The sequence below is a fragment of the Mus musculus genome, chromosome 9 (assembly GCF_000001635.26).
Source record: "Mus musculus strain C57BL/6J chromosome 9, GRCm38.p6 C57BL/6J".
NCBI lineage: Eukaryota > Metazoa > Chordata > Mammalia > Rodentia > Muridae > Mus > Mus musculus.
This window is the reverse complement of record NC_000075.6, coordinates 78,188,490-78,209,837: the sequence shown is the minus strand read 5'-3', so window position 1 is coordinate 78,209,837 and position 21,348 is coordinate 78,188,490. Positions and strand designations below refer to the sequence as shown.

Here is a 21,348-nt window from a genome sequence, read left to right as displayed (position 1 = left end):
GGAACATTTAAAGAAAGCACCTCAAGGCTGAGGAGGCTTCTGCTGAGCCTGAATAAGGAACTATTCACTGGCTATGTGTTGGTCCCGCTGGTCTCTAGGAATGTCTAGGCAAAGTAAAACCTGAGCTTCCGTGGCTCTTGTTGCCGGAAGAGGACTGTCTGATGTGCAAGGTGTTTTTCTTTAATAGGGTCTCAGAGTAGTGTCCCAGACGTTCCTTCTGCTCCCACTTCAGCATCGCAAGTTCTCAGAAGCCAGTGTAGATACTGAAACCATCCTCTGCTACTAAGTCACCACTGCAACCTAGTTATGGTCCTGACCTTTATACAGACACACTTTAGCTCAATGTCCTGAATACATCTGTCTGCCTGCCTGTCTGTCTGTCTGTCTGCCTACCACTTCTTCATAAGCGACTCTGGTTTTGTGACATTTGTAGACTGTCATCCACAGCCAACAAGCTGAAAACAAAACAAACACCTCTCCAACGAGAATAGTTTTCCACTGTATTTAATTGGCATTTGTCATTGTGGGCAGAGTGGTTTTGTTGTTTGAAGAGCTTGACTCCTGGGATCTATATACCTTGCTTCTGGAATGCTCTGCAGCTGGCCTGTGGTGACACTGCAATTGGAACCTTGTGGGTGCCACCTTAAAGCACGCTGCACTAGAACTTCAGGACAGTCCTGACCACCTCAACATAGGGGCCATCTGGAGGAGGCTTCCTCTGACTTCCGGGTTGCAGGAACTTCTTAATTGTAGGAATGTTGCTGATTCTTGTCTTAAATGCCTGAAACCAGAAACAGTGACGTGAGGGGCTGGCCCATTAGCTGTCATAACCATTAGGAAATCAGGATTTTGTCCTAAGAGGAGGTGATTTTCCTACAAGATATCCCCACTATGTTTTTCCATCCTTATCTTTCTCCTCCCAGATCCTCCCACATCCTCACCCATTCAACACCATACCTCCGTTTTCTCTCTCTCTCTCTTAAGAAAACAAAAGGCAAATAAAAGACAAACAAACATGGGTAAAACAAGAAGAACTAACTAACAAATAAAAGGAAAAAAAAACCGTAAGAAATAGCAGGAGAAACACATTTACATGCAGACAGATGGCATGCACACACAAACAAAACTCATAAAACCTCAAAATCAGAAACATAATATAGAGGCAAAAGACCAGTGAGGGGGCCCAGATAAAGCAATATGAGACCAAAACAAAACAAAACTCCAAAAATATCAATGAGTTTTGTATTGGCTGTCTATTGTTGGGCATGGAGTCTGCTCTTAAATGTGGTTTGTATTTCCAGCGCGACTAATTAGAAGAAACTAATTAGAAACAACTGTTCTTAACAGACAACGCCTAGTGGTTTTCTCTGAGAGCGATGTGAGGAGCTGGAGCAAGGGCCAGGTAAGTGTGACAGTCACCGGGTTCTTCCCCACAAGCTGGGGCCATGTGACCAAAAGGTGGCCCAGCATGAGGGCCACTAAAAGTGAACAGCATCATCTCACAGGAGCCAGGAGGGAAGAACAAAAGATTAACATTCTTGCTTCAGTCAGTAAAAATGTTCAGACTGCTGAAAAAAGCTCTGAATGTTCTGATAGTTTAGCAATTATCAGGGACTGAACTAAGGCCTCATGCATGCCGGTCATGTGTTTAACTGTGAGCTACGTGCCCCGGCAGTTTAAATGTTCATATTGGAACCTCAAACCCCCATTTTCCCGTCATATGAAGTTTCATTCCCTGACAGACCCTATAGTATAAGTGAGAACAAAGGACCGGAGTGAAGGTAACAATGCTTTATGAGCCGGTTTCCCTTAAGTTCTAAGTTCAGCTTCCAGACGGTTATTACTGCAGGCTTTACTCCAGCTGCATCTTCCTGAGTGAGGTGTCCACGCCCAACAGCATCCTACCTGCAGCAGAGGGAAGTCGGACAGTACAGGGGCACTGAGTTCTTCCACCATCAAAATGGCTTCTAGGAGCTGGATGTCTGCCCAACTGAGCTGGTTGCCAACGAGAAAAGCCTCTCCGTGGTCTTTTAAAATCTACAGAAAAGAACAAACATAATTTAATGGCAGTCATGATGATCTGCCTATCTGTATTCTTGTCCTGAGAGGTTCACTGAAGCTTTTGTGTGAGGTGTGTGTGTGTGTGTGTGTGTGTGTGTGTGTGTGTGTGTGTGTGAGATCTCCAGTCCTGGCAAGAAAGGGTTAAACCAACTCTCAAGCACGAACCATGGACAGATACACTCTTTGGGAAACGGACAGTGATTGTCAAGGCTCTTGTGTGGTGAAGTACCCACAATCTTTGAAAAGCATGGGGGAAGTAAAGAAAAACTGTATCCACCAGGACAGAGACACGGGAGCTACAACTATCGAGAGCCCAGCTGCTGCGACACAAAATAAGTCACTAGTGGAATTAGAAGACCAAACTTGAAAAAAAAGTAAATTTTTCCACACCCAGTGGAAAGCAAATATAAAAAGACACCACAGTCAGCTTTGAGTATCAAATACATAAAAGATGGTCCACTCCACAAAGAGAGGATAATATATATGAAAACTTGGGAAACGTCTAGATAAACATCTCAGTGATTCACAGCACATATACCTTCTGTAACTCCAGGTCCAGGGGATATGACAGTTCTTTTGGCTTCCATGAGTACCAGGTACACACATGATACACAGACAGTCATTCACACAGGCAAAATACTCATACATGCAATTTAAAAAAAAATCTAAATTAAAAAAATTTAAGGATTGGAAAAAGGTCTTAAGCAAGAAAGTAGTAGAATTGATATTTGTTAATGCCAAGTAGTAGTTATATAGAAATTCTGCTTTGAAACATCTTCTAAGTAATAAGATAGTGGTATAAATATCTTCAATATAACCATAATTATCTATAAATGAAAAGAAAATGCCTTTATTTATATTGAAAAACTGGATGGAAATTCATGAAACCAATTTTTAGACCCCTCTGTGATGAGGAATGGTTGTTTCAGTTTACAGTCTACATTTTTAAATAATATTTTCAAACAAATTAAACACAATAAAAATTGTAGTTGTTTGAGTGAGAATGGCCCCATAGGCTCATAGATTAGAGTACTTGGTCACCAGGGAGTGACACTATTTGAAAGGATTAGAGTGTGGCCTTGTTGGGGGAGGCATGTCACTGGGGCAGGCTTTGAGGTTTCAAAAGCCCACACCGTTCCGAGTAGGCTCTCTGTATCTCACAACTGTATCTTAATATGTAGGGTCTCATCTTACCGCTCCAGCACCATGCTTGCCTGCCTGCCTGCCTGTTGCTATGCTCCCAGCCATGATAGTCATAGACTCTAACCCTCTGAAACTATAAGCCCCAAATAAATTCTTCTTCCTATAAGTTGCTTTAGTTATGATGTCTTATTATAGTAATATAAAAGTAACTAAAACAGGGTCAAAACTTAAAAAGAAAAGGGTATTTAAATATATGAGATTATGGCAGCCATTCTCATTCAAACTACCACAGACCCTATAACAGGAAAGCTCTGATACAGCCTGTTTTTTTTAATATTTTCATTTGTTTTACGTTGTGCAACTATGTATGGAGGGATGCATGTGCCATGATGTGCATGAAGAGGCCAGAGGACAACTTGTATGAGTTGGTGTTTTTCTTCCACCACTGGAGTCCTCAGATTTGAAACCAAGTTCTCAGATTTGAGATCAGAGGTCTTTACCCCCTGGTCCAAACTTTGTTTATCTTTTTGAACAACCTTATTCTTAAATATTCTGCATATCAGGTGGTGTACAAGCTTACCTTTTCAAACACTGGGAAGTAACGGGTTTTAGCTCTTGACAGTATCAAATCATAGCTCTCCTCTTTTTCCTTGGGGGTTTTAAATGGAGCCACGGCAATCATCATCATCAGGTCCTGGGTGCCATCTGCATACATGTCAATCCTGAAAACACACCAGAGTGGCCCATTGGAAAGGAACCTTGGACTGTAAGCCAGATCTAACCAGATGAGAAATGAACACATTTGCTGACTGAAAGGATGTATGAAAGGTAGCAGGTGCCTACATGTTGAAAATCTACCACAAGCAGAGTGGGATTATGATGGTTTAGAGATTATTAAAAACAAAAAAACAAAATAAAACCAAAAAATCCCACCCACTTAATAAAAAGTATACATCAAAACAGGAGGTGGAGGCACACGCCTTTAATCCCAGCACTCAGGAGGCAGAGGCAGGTGGATCTCTGTAAGTTCAAGTTCGAGGCCAGCCTGATCTACAGAGTGAGTTCCAAGACAGCCAGGGCTACACAGAGATACCCTGTCTTGGGGGACTATATATCAAAACAATGAGAATGCATGCTACTCACAGGCTGTGGAACTGTGTCTCTTGCCATCTGCTTTAAGGAGGAAGGTGTGGGGGTGGAGAGATGGCTGCTGGGCTTCTGAGCTTTGCTCACTCCTATGTGACCTTTCTCTGTTTTCTGAATAATGGAACCTGGGATTTTTCTATTACCATAACGTCTGTATGCACTGACCACTCTGCCACTTCAGTGTTTGCTATGATGAGATCTTAGGGACCCTTTACTTAACCCCAAATATAGATGAAATTTTCCTTCTTTTTTTTCTTTTCTTTCATTTTCTTTCTTTTTGCCTTAAGTCTACTTATCTACATGAAACTAAACTATATGGCTTAATAATCTAACTATCCTTAGCCAGGTCTGGCATAGCATATAACAGAGCAGATATCTGTGGTATACAGATGCAAGGGAAAAACACCAAACCTCGAGCTTGTCATCCTCCAGTACTTATGATGAGTCCTGTCAGGTCCTTCCATCTACAGGTCTTTCCCCAGGCTGCCCTTGTGACTGACTAATGAGTAAGGTGGAAATACGAGCGACTCATCCTGGGTTCAATGCTTATAAGGCTTCCACTCTGCCACTCTTAGAACTGTCTGCATGTCATGAGAAGGTTAGAACACCCAGATGCGGATAAGTGGCCTATTCCTCCAAACTGATAATCAGCCAATACCCAAATCCAGAGCTACCTGGCTAACTAACTACTGGTTAGCAGACATATGGGTGAGTCTGGCTGGGATAACTCCAGCCTAGGCCAGATAGAAGCTACCCAGAATCCCCATAGACCAGTGCTTGCTAAGTGAAATCTGTTTCAAGTTGATAGCAAAAATTGATCATCAATATAATGTGCAAGGCTTCTTTGCCGAATTGGTCATTTGCACCTTCATGTAAAATACTTTAGTAGGTCATTTTCTGAGAACATAGCTTGCTAGGCACGAATATGAGAATACTACAAGCTGACTAGTGTGACTAGAGGGTGTGGAATATGTTCTCAACCCAAGCTATGCCAATTCTAGCAACAACATCTCCCCTTTGTTCCCTCACTTTCTCCCTTTAGTTCCTGTTGGACCAGTTTCAGTTAGTGTGTGACCACAGACGCTTGGTTAAACATTTACTACTGGAAGGAACACTACGGTACCTGACTCTCTCCTTCAGGTCCTTCCCATACAAGTTGTACTTGGCAGCGAGGTAGCTGAGGATGGCCCTGGTCTGTGTCAGCATCATCCCATCGATTTCAACCAAGGGTACTTGGCCGAAAAGCAGGTGTCCATCTGGGATATGAAAGAGAGGGGTAAGATACTCATCTTTAATGGCTTCAAGGGTTGCAGTCCATCTGCAGGATGGTCCAACCAAGTCCACTGGATGGTTTCTAGTTTTCAGTTATAAGCATGAATGACAGGCCCCAGTAGATAAGGAAATGCCAATCATTTGTTTTGTGTCAAATCTGAGCTTTGATTACTTCATGCATTTTTGTGTATTGGACAGTAGCAATTTAAACAAGATTTTTCTATATTTATTCTAATATATATATACATATATGCATGTAAGTATGTATGTATATACATATACATACACATACATACACACACACACACACACACACACACACACACACACAGAGCTAGCATTTCTGGGCCTCAAAGCTTAAGTCCTGTAAAACTCTTTGGGCATTTGGCATGAAAGATTGCTAAGAATCCCTTGCCCTCCATATTCTGAGTTGGGACTGAAGTCTGAGAGTATGCATCCTTTCCAAAGTATATAGTTTACAGGCACATATGACAGCAGGAAGGACAGACACAGCAACAAGAAGACATCATATACAGTCCTAGGTTCAATATCATTTTCAATCCACCGTAGCTATGCATGTTTGAACAAGTTACTTAGCTGAGCTTCAGCATCCTATTGCTAATAATAGTATCTATTTATAGCTGGATTTAAAAGCATGAAAGGACACAGTACCTATTAATCAAAGCGAATCAAAAGCAAGCTTTAGTGAGTGACTGCTTACAATAGCTATAGTTTATCATTGCTTAACAGCAGGAAAACATTCTGAGGTTTATGCGTTAGGTGATTTCGTCCTTGTATGGACACAGTATAGTGAATGGACACAAACTAAGATGCCTACAGAGTCACTAGAATCATCTTATGAGAACACCATTTGTGTATGTAGTCCATTGTTGACCAAAGGTCTACTGTAACCTGTGATTATAATGTACGTGAAGATAATCATGGTGCTCTTCTCATGCAGAAGGGAATATATTCTCAATTTCCTTTAATACCAGCACACTGTCCACATGAGTAAGAAACTTTGCCTAAGCTTGGAACCACACTTCACTAGTACATTGGTATAGCCGTAGGACCTCTCTCCCCTCTGTCCCTTCTTCCCTCCTTCCCCACTCCTCTCTCTCTCTCCTTGAAGTAGGGCTTTTCTGAGTAGCCCTGGCTGTCCTGTAACTTGTTATGTTAACCAGGCTGGCATCACACTCAGAGATGTGCTTGCCTCTGCTTCCCAAGCACTGGGATAAAAGACACGCTCCATTATGCCCTATTTCCCTGACTTCTAATGATGTTCACTTGATTCAGTGGTACTGCAAGATGGTGAACATCACTTTAAGAAACAATGACAGCTTTCCAAGAGCCAGTGTCCCTCTCTTCCCAGAAGTGTTAGGCAAGTCTCTGGCTTCTCTGGGTCTGCCTTCTGAGGTGTAAATGTCTGACCATCTACATAGTTGCATTAAGTGGGTGACCTTGAAACCATTCTTTGCAAATATCGGATGATGATGAATGGAAAGGCTCTCCTGCTGTATTACATCACCAGATTTCCATATTCATTCAACACTGAATGGCTAACTTAGTGCTGACCATTGTGCTGTGTCAGGAGTAATAAGACCGGTTAGAAGTGATGCCTGCTCCGAGAAGTTGACCATCTTCTTCAGAGAAATTTTTTTAAAAACCCAGATCAAGAAAGCAGGGAAATAGCTTTGACACTGTTTAGTTTAATTCTTTTCTACTACAGAAGGCACCTCAGAGGCCAAGGGAAGAGAGTGTAATCTACCAAACTCACACGGTCTCCGAACAGCTAAGCTAATGACAGTGAACTTTCTGACTTTGTTTAGGCTTCACTGCTGTCCCATGCTGTGTCCTGCTCAGAACAGTGGGGCCTAGGAGGGCATCCTCAGTGCTATAGCAACATCATAGGGAGGGCTGGAGCACCATAGGAACGATCTGGGAGCACTGTCTGATGGAATGCTTGTGGAAAGGGCTATGGAGCTACAGTCACTTAGTGCGGGCACCTGTATCCTTTAGTACCCATACCATGAGCCAGAGGCTAGAATCAAAGAGACGAAAGAATTTCAGAAAAATTTCCAAGTCCTTGCAAAGGAGTTGAGGAAAGGGAGGTTATGGCTTTTCACATCAGGGAGATCTACCGGCATGCTTAAACTGTGGACAGATGATTCTCATCCTACAGAAATGAAACAAGAGCTGTACAATTGTTAGCGACAGCCTGTGGCAATTTCATGACGGCTGAGCAGCAGCAGTGGGGACGATGTGATCCTTAGGCGACGGCAGTGGTGGTTAGGCTCTGGGAAGTCTAAGCAATGCTGATGGCGTTCTACTCTTTCCTCCAAGTGTGAGAAAATTTTCTGAGGATCATAATACTAGTGATTGGTCTTTTTCTTTTGGTCAAAACTCGTTTAAGCCAAACACGATGGTCCACACTCAAGATGCTGAGGCAGGAGGATAGCAAATCCAGGGACAGCCCTAGACTACATAGTAACACTCTATCTCCTCCTACAGAGATACTTGCACATACATGTTCCCTGTTCTCTTGTGCACACTAGCTGGGAAACAGAACCAGCCAAGACGCCCATCAACTAATGAATGGAGGATGAAAATGTGGTCCATACATACAGTGGAATTCTACTCAGCACTAAAGAAAAGGAAAGGTATAAAATTTGGAGGAAAATGGATAGAACTGGAAAGCATTGTACTGAGTGAGGAAACCCAGGTCCAGGAAGGCAGATGTCACATGTTCCTTCTCATATGTGGATCCTAGCCTCAAGGTTTTAGATGTTTGTGCTTAATACTTAACTTGGAGTATCTGTAAAGGCTTAGAAGCTAGAAAAGGGAGGGGAGGGGACTCAAGAGCTTTAGGATGGGAAGAGAATGCAAGTGATAAAAACGGAGAAGTGGAAAAGGCTCAAAAAAAATTGCAGAAGACAGGGAAGAAAGAACATAAGGGCCAAATAAGGGGGAAACAGGATATGATATGATAGCTCCTGGGCATGATATAGCCGCTATAATCCCTAACTCACAGTGGCTAAGATTGCCTGCATCAAGCCAGCATAAGACTGGGCCTGTCAATGTTCAGTCATGGGGAGAAGAGAAGGGTAAACCAAAACTTAGGTGATATGAAAAAGCCATATGGAAACCTAGTAATTTAATTAAATATATTTTTTAAAAGACAGAGGGTGGGAACCAAGATACACTGAAGGGATGTATAAATGCTGTTCCCAGGAATAGGTAAAGGAGTGCCCCCTATAAGTCATTGGTTTGGGAGGTCCCAGAAGCCCCCCAATAATGCAAGCTAGTGCAATGCTCTAGGTTTCACACCAGAGCTAGATGGTAGAGCCTACTTCTAAAGACACCCTCACTTTGGCTTCAGGACACAGAGAAATCAAGTCTGAACTGAACTGGAAACCCCTTCCTGTGGCTAGCTTTCACCATGAAATAGCTTTCATCATGCCATAGCATAGGCAACTTGGGGGGAAAACCATCAGCAGTCTCTCCCAGCTGTAAACCACACATGCTACAGTACCAACCTCCCTAACAAAATGTGCTAACTGGTATAATAGTGGTATGGTTATTATGGAGATAATCCACTACTTTCTGGTTGAATTTTTGACCCCTTCTATAGGAAAGGGTTCATGCTCTGACTTCATCCAAGGTCTGTGGCTAACGAGGTCATAAACTCAAGCAAGTATCTGCTTCTTTGGCTAAATGGATGTGTTATCCAACTACCACCTAAATGTTTATATTTATGTTCACAGATTAGCACTACAGTCAAGCCTTGGTCAAAAGTTGTTTCAGTTTGTTGTGGGTGACAAGTAACACAGAAGCTCCTTAGCTTGCAAAGAGCTGAGAAAATGACGGGAGCCTACATAGGAGAGATTTATATCACTCTCTCCAGGACTGCCAAAAAGAGGTTAGATGTATGTACAAGCAAGAGGCAGGGGATGGGGGGGGGGGGGTGCTGTAATATGGTGTCTCTGGATCATTGCACTCATGAAATCGCAGCAGCTATGGCTACTGTGACTACCTCAAGACTGGGTCCATCAACATTCCATCACGGACAGAGGAGGGGCTTTAGGGCCCCACGGTTCCTTGAGGAGCTATTGATAGTTAATAGATACAGGAAGAGGAGGAGTCATATTCTTCAGTGGTGCAGCCACTTGTAAATTTCCTTGTAAATATCCTCCCAACCATGCAAACAATTCTAACTAAATTCAGTGATTTTAAAAAAGAAAGAGATAAGAATAGGAAGGAAACTTGGCTGGGAAGAGAAAGCATTCAGTGGAAGGAAGAGAGGAGAAGAGAGGGTGATGGGGCAGGGGAGAGACGTGATCAAAATAATTTATATACATGAGTAGAACTATCAGAGAATAACATTTAAAAGTAAAAACTGCATGTGGTTTAGTCTTAATTCTATCCTTTGTGTCGTAATTTGACAAATCTATTAAAAACACCAAGAAAAATAGATATGCTGATTGAGGTTAGATTGGTCCGATACCTGATATGTATAAAGGCTACAGAGATCATACATTACTTTGCACCAGGCAGACAGGGTTTGTAGGAATGGCTCTTCTTTTCTAGTCATTCCTGAGACCTGTGTTCTACATCATGAATATTTCCAGAAACAAGTTTTTTTATTTTTTCCAGTAAGATGGTGTCAAGACTCACCCTTTTGCATCTTCTCATACTGTTCCCTTGTCTCAAGAAATTCTTCCTCAAACTAGATTAAAGACAGAGAGCCATTGTTATAACTTTAAGATAGGAAGCAGGGAGAGAGAGATTCAGATACCATTCAGAAATGCCTTATGGCCTTCAGAATAAAATCTAAAAGGGAACCAGAAAGCTGTCAGCTCCCCTCTGTAAGTGTGATAGGGTGTGTATTTAAAGATTAGCTTTCAGGGGTGTCCAACCTTTTGACATTGTGACATTTTGTTGTCGTCTACTGATGTGTTGGCTGCATGCATAGCTATCCTGGGATGCATGAGCTGGGGGTGAGTGGGTGGGAGGGTAGCTACTGGTTGGAAGGGACAAGACAACATCTGGGCGGATCTCCTATATCAAGGGTCCCTAAGAAGCTGTTCTCCGTTTTTGCTTCACCTCACCTAGCTCTTCTCTCACTTCAAACTTTTGTCTTTGCCCCAGACTTCTCCAATGATTTTCCCTCTTTCGTTTCCTCTCTTTTCCTTCTTTGGCTTCATAATTTTTCCTTCATGTGAGGCCAAATTAAGTTTATCTTTGAGACTGATATATCCAAAGATCCTACTCAAGCGAGGTTATGCTCATTTACTGATGGCTAAAACTGTAATTAGCCTCCATCTATAGCCATCTAAAGCTTTTCGAGGGTGTTTTTGTCCTACGTATCTTAAGATGGGGTGGGACAGATGACCAGACCAGGGCAGAGTCTCTAAAGTGGGAAACAAAGACAGCAGTGAACCTTGTTCCGGGGAAACAGAATTCATACTGGGAGAGACAGCGGTTTGAAGACATTTCTATAAAGTCCACGAGGAGACTTAGAGTCAAGGTAAGAGCCAGTCAGCAGATCGTACATCTGGGCCAGGGCTCCGGGCAGCCATGAATTCCACGAGTGAGGTGCTGAGGCAGGGGTTAAATGGCCTCAGAAAAACCAACCAATCCCAATGGAGGAAATGAGCTAATCTTCCCCTATGGTTATCATCATCTCCAGGAACTTCAGAGTATCCCAGGCCCTCAACTCCCCTCTTCCTGGGCACCTCGTGACTGTAATCCCCCCTTTCTTATCTAAGAAAACAGGTGGAAAGGAAGGGAAGGAGGAGGGGATGGGACTTATGCTCCATCCCCCCAACCCGGAACTGACCTCCACTCCAGCCGCAGCCAGCAGCCAGCGGATCGACTCCATCCGTCCCCTGCCATTAAAGTAGTAGAGCTTAGGTTTGGCTGCCATGACTCCTGCTTCAGAGCTTCCTAAAGGGCGGAAGTAAAAAAATACGTTTAGAAAACAACCTGGTACACATCATACGCTTCGCCACCAGTTACAGCCGAGATGAAACACGGTAAGAAAAGCTCCTGTGTGGGGTGCGCAGACAAGAGCACGCTATGGAGAAATGCACAAAAGCGGGATTTGGAGTTGGCCTTGTGAGCAGGTGGTTAGGACTGGGGCGGAGCACTTGCCTTTGCTAGGCAGTCAACAATGTCCCATTTCTTGAGCAGAAATAGCAGTCTTTACTTTTAACCAATTAAAATGGGCAGTAGTGGTCCACGCCTTTAATTCCAGGAGGCAGAGGCAGGGGAATCTCTGTGAGTTCAAGGCCAGCCTGGCCTATAGAGCGAATTCCATGACAGTGAGGACTACAGAAAGAAACCCTGCCTTGAAAAACAAAAACCCAAACCATCAAACAAACAAACCAAAAAAGTAGCCATTTCAATGTGCACGCATGGTTTGCCTTACGCTGTATAAATGCTGTCACTCACAGCTTGAGACAAAAGAACCAGGCACACCCACCAAGGCGTCACATTATTGAGACTGTCTCTGGTATTTGGAGATAGGAACCAGGAATTGATATAATGATTTCATAAATATCTCTGAAAAAAAAAATCTTTTCTAACACCAGCAAAGAGGCAGGCTACTTGAAGTGGGCTATTCTGCGGGAACTGGGGAGTCTTCAATTGCCGCCACAAGACTTTATTTTTTTTCCAGGTAAAAAGAGATCTATGAAATAGCATAAAATATATGAATCATAATGACAAGTTAGAAAATACCAAAGTAAAGCAGTGGTGACACACACCTATAATCCCAGTACTTGGGAGGCAGAGGCAGGTGGATCTCTGTGAGTTTGAGGCCAGCCTGGTCTACAGAGTGCAGATAACCAGGACTATACAAAGAAACCCTGTCTCAAAAAACAAAACTAAATAATACACACACACTGTAAATATCTGTAAAATACAAAATTCTGAATTAAATTATTTTTAAACTTGCAAAGTGCTATCTTTTTCACTAATCACTTCTTCCTACACGAAACATAAAGTGATCCCTGAGCACCATGACACGCATCCCAGGCAGAGGCAAGGGGATCGTGAGCGCACATTTCCACATATCTGGTCATTTAGCAAAATTATTTAGCATTTACTATGTCTATAGAAAGCTTTATTAGACATGCTGTTCATAATATGTTTTGATAAAATACATTATGGCCAATCAGATCAACCTCACACTAAAGATAAAGGTTTTTGCCAAATGAAAAAAATTATCATATTTTTTTTGTTAAGTATACTGAAAGAAATAGTATCACTAAAGCAAAGACAAACAAACAAAATATTACATTATTGGCCTGTTTGGGGGCAGGAGGAGTGCAGTGGGATTGTATTTGCCTCACAAGCATGAAGTGCTGGGTTACACACACACATGCACACACACATGCACACACACACACACACACACACACATGCAGACACACTTATTGGCCTGCTTCTCAATCCTTGCTCAGTCTGCTTTCTACAATAGAATCCTGAAAGGCAGGAGTGGACTTGAGAACCAAAAAAACAAAATAAGGAGGATCTTTTGGCAAGGATCCAGAACCATGGGGTGGTATCACCCACAGCGGGCTGCCCCACCCACCACCAGCCATAAATCAAGAAAATGACCCAGCTGAATGTGGTAGAACTTGATTTTAATCCCAGGATTTGGGAGATAAAAGGCAAGAGGATCTCTTGTGAGTTTGAGGCTAGCCTGGTCTACATAATGAGTTCCAGGACAACAATTACTGCACAGAAGGACCCTGTTTCAAAAAAAAAAAAAGGTGTGTGGGGGGAGGGTAGAGAACAAAGAGAGATGTAGAGGCAGAGAGACAGAGAGAGCATCCCACAGACTTGCCTACAGGCCAAACACCCTGATGGAGTTTTAATTCTTATTTTCTTAAAAAAAAATATTTAGTTATTATTATATCTAAGTACACTGTAGCTGTCTTCAGACACACCAGAAGAGGTTGTCAGATCTCATTATGGATGGTTGTGAGCCACCATGTGGTTGCTGGGATTTGAACTCATGGCCTTTGGAAGAGCAGTCAGTGTTCTTAACCACTGAGCCATCTCTCCAGCCCCAGAGGTTTAATTCTTAATTCAATTGTTTCCTATTCCCAGATGACCCTGGCTTGTGTCAAGTTGTGGGGGTGGGAGGAGAAACAGCTAGCACACAGAGATTGTATGCACATGTAAATTTGTCCAGCCAGGATAGAAGCCTAAAGCAGGTCTTCTAATACTTTTTTCTTGATTCAACAATGTTTAGTATAACCTAAAGATTGGTAATATAGAAAACTATGTCCGTTTAGCCTTCAAAAAGTAAACCCAGTTATCTCCTTGTTTAAGGTACATTGTCAGAGTGAACAAAATAAGTGCAGTAGAAATACTAATTTTGTCCCCAGGAGCCGCCAAGAACAAAAGACAGTTGTCCCCGATTTCATTCAAATGCCAGCAGCATTCTGACCCACACTCATCTTCTCAACTCTGGTTTCTTCTTCTCAAGAGTTGTCCAAGTGTGTACACAGTTCCATGAGCTAGTTCGCCAAGTGGGCTTTTCCTATGATGACCTGGGGGTTGAACCCCACCCAGAAGGATCAGAGAATGTGCACCCATATGCAGCTCCTCAACCCAGAAGCCAGCGCACAGCTCAGCTGGACTGAGCAGAAAGCAGCCATCATGGGTGACAGTTTAGACGGAAAAAGAAGTACAAAATCTTCTAGAAAATGGAAGAACACTTCTCCTAATACAATTGCTTGAGTTAGGCCACAGGTACCGGTTCACAGCTCAGCTCCAACAAAGGCTTAGTTCCAAGGTCAAAAGGAGAGCACATGTGCAAGTCACTAAACATGGAAACCTAGCAACCTAAAAATGTCCCTTCTCCGTCGCAGATTACAGCAACATTTGCTTGTGAGAAAAGAAGTCAGCCTGGCTTCTGTTTTAGAAGTGGGCGGCAATCTCCTGAGCGCGCTTGGGGACCAGCAGCAGCAGTTTCTAGGTGCCTAGTAGGAAGTTACAGGTCTGAGCTAGAGGTGGCTCAACCGTGAAAAGCGCAGAGGACTGGGCTTCATCCCAAAACCCACGTGGCAACTCACAACACTCAGTAACTCCAAGCCCAGAGGATCTGACTTCCTTTTCCGAGCATCCTTGGATGCTGCACACGCGATGCACAGATATGCACACAGACAAAACACCCATGCACAATAAAATTTAAAAAGGAAAAGAAATGAGAAGAAAATTCTAGGGTGAAAATTCAATCAGTCTGCCCTGGGGGTCGCAGTCAGCATGGAACCATTGTCCATTCTTCCCATGAACTAGGTCAACATGGAACACCAGATCTCGTGGCAGCTCTCAGTTGGTTATGTGGATTTTTTACTGCAGCCATATGGCACTCCTGCGGGACACAGCACCCCTGTGGGACAGAGACTCTGACCCAGCTTGTATTAGGTATCTCCTCCCCATCTTTCATACTCAGAAACTAAACTTCTTATTAATTAAGCCGATTGGTTAATGTTCATAGAACACCAATGGTTTATACACTTGCTTAGATGAAAAAATAAAGCCAAGAGACTCAAATCTACCTGGGTCTTTGTAGCTATGTAAGAATAAACAAAGCAGGCTGCCATGTGGTATTTAAAGGCTAGGGCAAGTCTGAGAAACAAACCGATAAACACCTCACCAGAGCTTGCTCCTTCGAGAAGCCCTGCATTTCATTTTAGCACAGCTCCCTGCACGTGCAGGACCAGGAGGAAAACTCCAGTGTTCGATCATTTGAGTTAAGTCTTCTGAACACGTGGAGGAGACGCGGAGAAGCACAAAGGTACTCTATGGCTGGCCCCTGCTTCCTTTCTAAGTAGGTAAAAAATAACTGAGATTTTCCTAGAGAGAATATGTGTGTGAGAGTGTGGGCATGTATGTGTGGTGTGCATGTGTGAGCATGTGTGGACGCCCAAATACTAATGAGTATTTTCAAATTCAAATTCAGTTAAAACCCCACTTAAGTCTTATGTATTTCAGCTAAAGTCATCCCCGTTGGGTCCTGGCAAATGTATTTATTGAGTGCTCTGCTGCATATACACCCATATGCCAGAAGAGGGCATCAGTTCCCCTTATAGATGGTTGTGAGCCACCATTTGGTTTCTATGGGGATTGCAACCCCAAAGGAAGAACAATATCAACTGGACCAACCCAGAATTCCCAGAGACTAAACCACCAACCAAAGAGAGATTCATGGTACCAGATACTTATGTAGCAGAGGATGGCCTTATCTGATATCAAAGGGAGGCCCTCTGTCCTGTGGACATTTGATGCCCCAGCTCAGGGGGGTGCTAGAACAGTCGGGGGGCGGGGGTAGGTGAATGGGTGGAGGAGCACCCTCATAAAGGCAAAGGGGAGGGGGCAGAGGGGGGTGGGATGGCAGGGTTGTGGAGGGGTAACCGGGAAGGGGAATATCATTTGAACTGTAAACAAATAAAATCATTTTTTAAAAAAAAGTCTTATGTATTTACTTTGTTGTGCCCAGATTGTAAAAACCCCAAAGAGACCATCAGGAATCACAACCTGCTATAATTGCATGAGGGTCTTTATTCAAGCTCGAGCTTGGGCCACCAACCTTCCTGATGAAACAGGAAAGAGAGTGAACCCCCAGGTCTAAGTGAAGGGGGTTTATAAAGGAAAAAACTGCAGGCCGGGTTTCCAAGCCTTGGCATTCCATGAGAGGGTAAAGGAATTCTGCTCTTCAAACCTGATATCAGGTTTGTTCTGACAGCGGGGCGGAACGTGCAGCTGGAAAGGAACCTTTCCGACCTGGGAAAAGTACCTTGTGCTATAGGAAGCTGGTGTAGTTTTACAACTGGCCACAGCTGTCTGGGAACACTTAATTGTCTCTTTTTCATAGTCTAAGAGTGGGCTGTTATCATTTCAAGGGTATTGGGTTCTGTTTCCTTCGAGGGCAGGAGCCATCTGCACCTGAGAAAAGTTGGTTGTTAATCAAAAGGGGGTATGAGTCTCAGGGGAGGCTACGGGATGCTGCTTTCTTGTTCCCAAGGCTGGCATTTGCGCTCCCGAGTACGTACACACACACACACACACACACACACACACACACACACACACACACACACACACACACACACACACACACACACACACACACACACACACACACGAGCATCGTCACAGGGAGGGAGTGCTAACTGCTCTGACTCCACACAGGGCCAGGAGAGTGTAGGATTTGATGTGCAGGTTTCTCAGGTCTCTTCAACTTTTGAAGTTATAATGTGTGAGGGTGTTTTGGTGTGCCCAGTCATACTTAAGCTGTGCACAGACAACGCACGCGTGTCCATTGGATAGATGTCCATTTGCTATTTTCTTCAGAATCATGAGAGACTAGAAGTTAGACAGACAGGGAGAGGGGCCATGGATATGTAAGAAACCTGATGAACTTCCAAGATGGCTGGCTTCTTCTATACCCTCCAGGCTGAGACAAAAGCCTGGCCCCTTAAAACCAGGGCCTTGCAGGCTTTTACCTCCCAGCAGCAGGCCACTGCTGAGGGACTAACTCAACACCTTCTAGGCCATCTGGATTAGGGCTGGTTTACACGAGAGTCACAGGCCAGAGAAACTTCTTTTCTTTAAAGTGATTACCCTATATTGGGGGGGGGGGGTCTTCAGAGACTAAACAAACAAACAAACAAACAAATCCAGCCCTCGAGAAGAGATCGGGGATTTTTAGATTTTGTGGCTTCAGTGTTGCAGATCTTTTCTCTGTGTGTCTGCTGCATGTGGGTGGTTGCTTGCCTCCAGCAAGCCCCCTTCTTCAGCTGCTGAGTCTCTGCTCCTGTCTGCAGGGTTTGAGATTTCTTCACTGCTATCTGTTGCAGTTGAAATTCCTCCTGCCTTTTAATTACTTAAATGGCAGAGAAAACGAACCCTACCAAGACCTTTAGACCATACCAACCGCTCATCTACTAGGCAGAAAAAATTTGTGCCTTTTATTTGGCCTAAACAAGCTTTGAGATAGTGAACAGCAAATAAATCACAAAGTTAAAACAATTGCGGATTATAAACTGTAGCTTTAGCAAAATTATGTAACTACTCAGTGCAAGAGGAGTACACACACACACACGCACGCACACACATGTACGCACTCACTCACCTTATTCTTGTGGGATTGTTGTCTCCAGGCACTGGAAAGAAGCGGTTCTGCGAGCGAAAGTTCACCGTCCTGCAGGTCGTTTTGGAAGCTCCGCCCACCAGCCATTGAACATTTAAGAAATGTACACGCCCCCTAGGCACGTTGGTTAACGCTTTGTTTCCCGGGGAGAAGAACAGGTTTGCTCTAAAAGTTTTCGCTGACTCATTACTGAGTACACTCTTTGGGGGTGCTGACGCGAGGACTCCGATTCCTGTGCTGGAAGTGTTTACATTCTCTACGGGGGAACCCAGTAATATAAGCAGTTCAGATAAATGCACTGTATTCAAAATAACTATAACATCAACCTATTGAAAGGTTAGAGCTTGCAGATTTGTGAATTCATTGTATTCATTGCCAACAAAAGTACAGTAGAGAGGAATCAGCGACTGGGAGCATCGTGCTGTGGTCCATTCTTGTGATGCTAAAATAGACACTCAAGACTTTATTTTTGAAAACAAATTAGAGACGTACAGTTCTGGAGGTTGGGCAAGCCAAAATTGAGGGGCTTTCTTTCACTTGCTGAGGATGGGGTAAAATAAAAGAAAAAAAAAAGTGTGCCCTCCCTTGACGAGAGAGAAAGCGGCAAGCTCGTGCATTCACCTTAGGGGTGGACTCCCGATGAATGGGAAACTTTGCCCCCTCCCTCTCTTTCTCCTTAAAGAATTTTTTCCCCTTTCATTTTACCCTGTAGAATGGGGCAGATGGTTAAAAAGGCATGACCGCCATTCCTGGAACAGTCATAGGCAGCCCATCAAGAACCGTTTGTAGTTAAGGTTACAGGTGGGGCATAGCTCTGCCTTTGAGAAACAGAGGTACAGTCATGAACAGGAATAAACCTAGTTTGTCTTTACTGTAGGACGGCTTTGAAGCCTAAAACTGAGGCAAGCTAGTTCTTCAGTACCTAACCCGCTCCTCAGTGACATTAATTCACTCGTGACAGCGGAGCCCTCATCCACCTTATCACCTCTTTAAAAGTGCTGCCCCTCAAACCAGTTGCCCCAATGCAAAATGGCTTACGTTTCTGTAACAGGCTGGCAAAAATACATTTGAAAAGAGACACTTTGTGTCTCTCAGTCCGACTATCAGACTACGGAAACAATGGACCTCAAAGAAAAGGGACACTCCCCAGGAATCCAGTCAGAGGGGGATCTTGTCTCCTGGGAAACATTCCTTTGGCACAGTTTCTAAGAGTTAGTCAGAACGTCTTACAAGATGAGACTGAAGCACAGAAAAGCAGTGAGCACACGTGACCACTGCCTAGACCAGGACCGCTTAGATGTGCGTGCCTGAGGCTCTCTGGTTAAACTCTGAACTCACTTCAGTACCTGGAAGATGGACTTGAGGTGGGGAAGATGGGTGTGTCCCTGGATGCCTGGATCCCTGTTCTTTTTCCATATTGACTAAGTTTCCTTTTTCTGCTCTCTGCCCCCACCCCCACCCCCGGCCCCCCAAGACAGGCTTTCTCTGGTCTAGCCCGGCAGCCCTGGAATTTGCTCCCTAGACTAGGTTGGCCTCAAACTTACAGAGGTCTGCCTGCCTTTGCTGGGATTAAATCAAATTTAATTGTAGATCAATCATCTTAACTCTTAAAGGTGAGAGCAGGTTTTGATTTGGTTGTGGCAAAGAATCTTGGTAGGATGATGAGGCTCGAAAGAGTCCGGGAACTTAAGAAAGGCTCATGAAGCTACTCTTTGAGGTTAAATTAGTAAGACAGTTATGGAAGAGAGGCTGCCTTTGTGCAGCTGACTTCAAGCTGTCCAATAAGCTCTGGGATATAGCTCTCATTACCCATGCTGAGGTGGACTTCTCAGAGACGCAGCTTCCCTAATGTCTCCCATACTCCAGGAAGTGATCCCTCAGTCACGCTCTGTAAGTAACCATGGTAAACTAAGTGGTTTAGCAAGATAAATGGGCTTCTAAATAAGTTCTCCTTTGTCTGTCACAGATGCCCTATCTTGGGTGAATAGACATTGTTTGTATCTTTCCAGGGAACGAAAGCCACTAGTGGCACCTGAACAAGGACTTATGGATCCAAAGATGTGTCAAGAGAAGCAATCCTATGTTCCTTGCTATGGGTAATAAAATATCTCACCAAAGACAGGGAGTGCTGGAGCATGTGTTTAATCCCACACTGGGGAGGCAGAGGCTGGCAGATCTCTATGAGTTTGAGGCCTGCTTGGTCTACAGAGCAAGTTCCAGAACAGTAAGGGCTACACAGAGACACACCCCCTTCAAAAACAAACAATCAAATCTCACCAAGGCTGAACTGTCTAAGGGTAGGACATCCTTGGGTGGCTGTCTTCCTCTAGGTGTTGTGGGGTTGTTATACCCAGTTCTCGGGAACCCCGGAAGAACTCTAGGAACTGCAAGTTCGATATGAAAACAAAGAGAGCCTTTATTCCTGGATAAAGAGCTGGATCCTGCTCAGGTTAGGGATGCTATGCCCACGTCCAGAGGCTCGGAATATATATGAGCAGGGATCCTCAAATGTTGGAGTTACATGAGTGGGGAGGTGACAAGGGAAGGACATCCTTCAAACCTGATAACCCAGGGGCTGGAGAGATGGCTCAGTGGTTAAGAGCACTGACTGCTCTTTCAGAGGTCATGAGTGGCTCACAACCATCTGTAATGAGATCTGGTGTGTCTAAAGACAGCTACAGTGTACTTATATATAATAAATAAATAAATCTTTAAAAAAAAAAAGAAAAAAACCTGTTAACGTTTGTTCAGATAGCGGGAAACCATGCAGCTGAGGAGGGGACCTTCCTGGCCTGGGAAGTAACTTTATGGGGCTATCAGGAGCGAGTGTATTTTACAAACTGGTCACAGCTATCTGGGAACACTTAATTGCCCTTCTCTCATGATCTAAGAGTGGACCTCTTATCATTTCAAGAACATTTAGTCCTCCGTTCCCTTCAAGGGCAGGAGCCATCTGCACCAGAGAAATGTTGCTTATCTATCAAGGAGAGTGTCAGCCTCAGTGACACAGAGGCTAGCTTATGTTGCTTTTTGTCTGTTCCCAAAGCTGGCATCTGCTGGTCGTCCCCCGCCCCCATTTCGGGGGTTCGTTATGGGGAAGGGACTGCCACCATGAAAAGGGGAATTGCAATATTCTGGCACCAGGCTGGGCCCTCTCGTTTGCCCTCTCCAAAGGCTGGAGACATCTATGCTGGGAAAGGGGTTTGAAGGGGGAATTCAGGCTGGTTTCCTGTGTCTCTTCAGGGTGACAGGCCTACTTAATGAATAGGGTCAACCCTGTGGATTCAGGGGCATCCTCCAAACAGCTGATGGACTAGAGAATGTATTTCCATCCCTGAAAGTAGCCTGTATGGGTTATGATTCTCACTATGGTAGCCACTGTGTGGCTACGGCCTTCAGTGACAGGAGATGCAACTATGGCTGAGTTGTCCGCCTAGAAAACAAGGAAGGACTTACAATAAGAAAAAGACATGAGAACAGTATTATACAACCCAGTCCGATTTAGCAGGAAAAGCAGAAGAAAGAGTGGAGGAGATGGAGGTGTTGCCTCTCCAAAT

General features: G+C 44.0%; 1 protein-coding gene across 1 annotated transcript; it reads right to left on the bottom strand.

Annotated features, from left to right (window-relative positions):
• Positions 1 to 488: 488 nt before the first annotated feature.
• On the bottom strand, positions 489 to 17,872 carry Gsta4 (glutathione S-transferase, alpha 4). The gene is made up of 7 exons (NM_010357.3): positions 17,774 to 17,872; positions 11,462 to 11,568; positions 10,297 to 10,348; positions 5,474 to 5,606; positions 3,785 to 3,926; positions 1,906 to 2,037; positions 489 to 781 (listed from the first exon to the last, which is right to left on the bottom strand). Exons 2-7 carry the CDS (start codon positions 11,546 to 11,548, stop codon positions 659 to 661), a joined length of 669 nt encoding a protein of 222 aa, NP_034487.2. The 5' UTR covers positions 11,549 to 11,568; positions 17,774 to 17,872; the 3' UTR covers positions 489 to 658.
• Between the last annotated feature and the right edge of the window lie 3,476 nt (positions 17,873 to 21,348).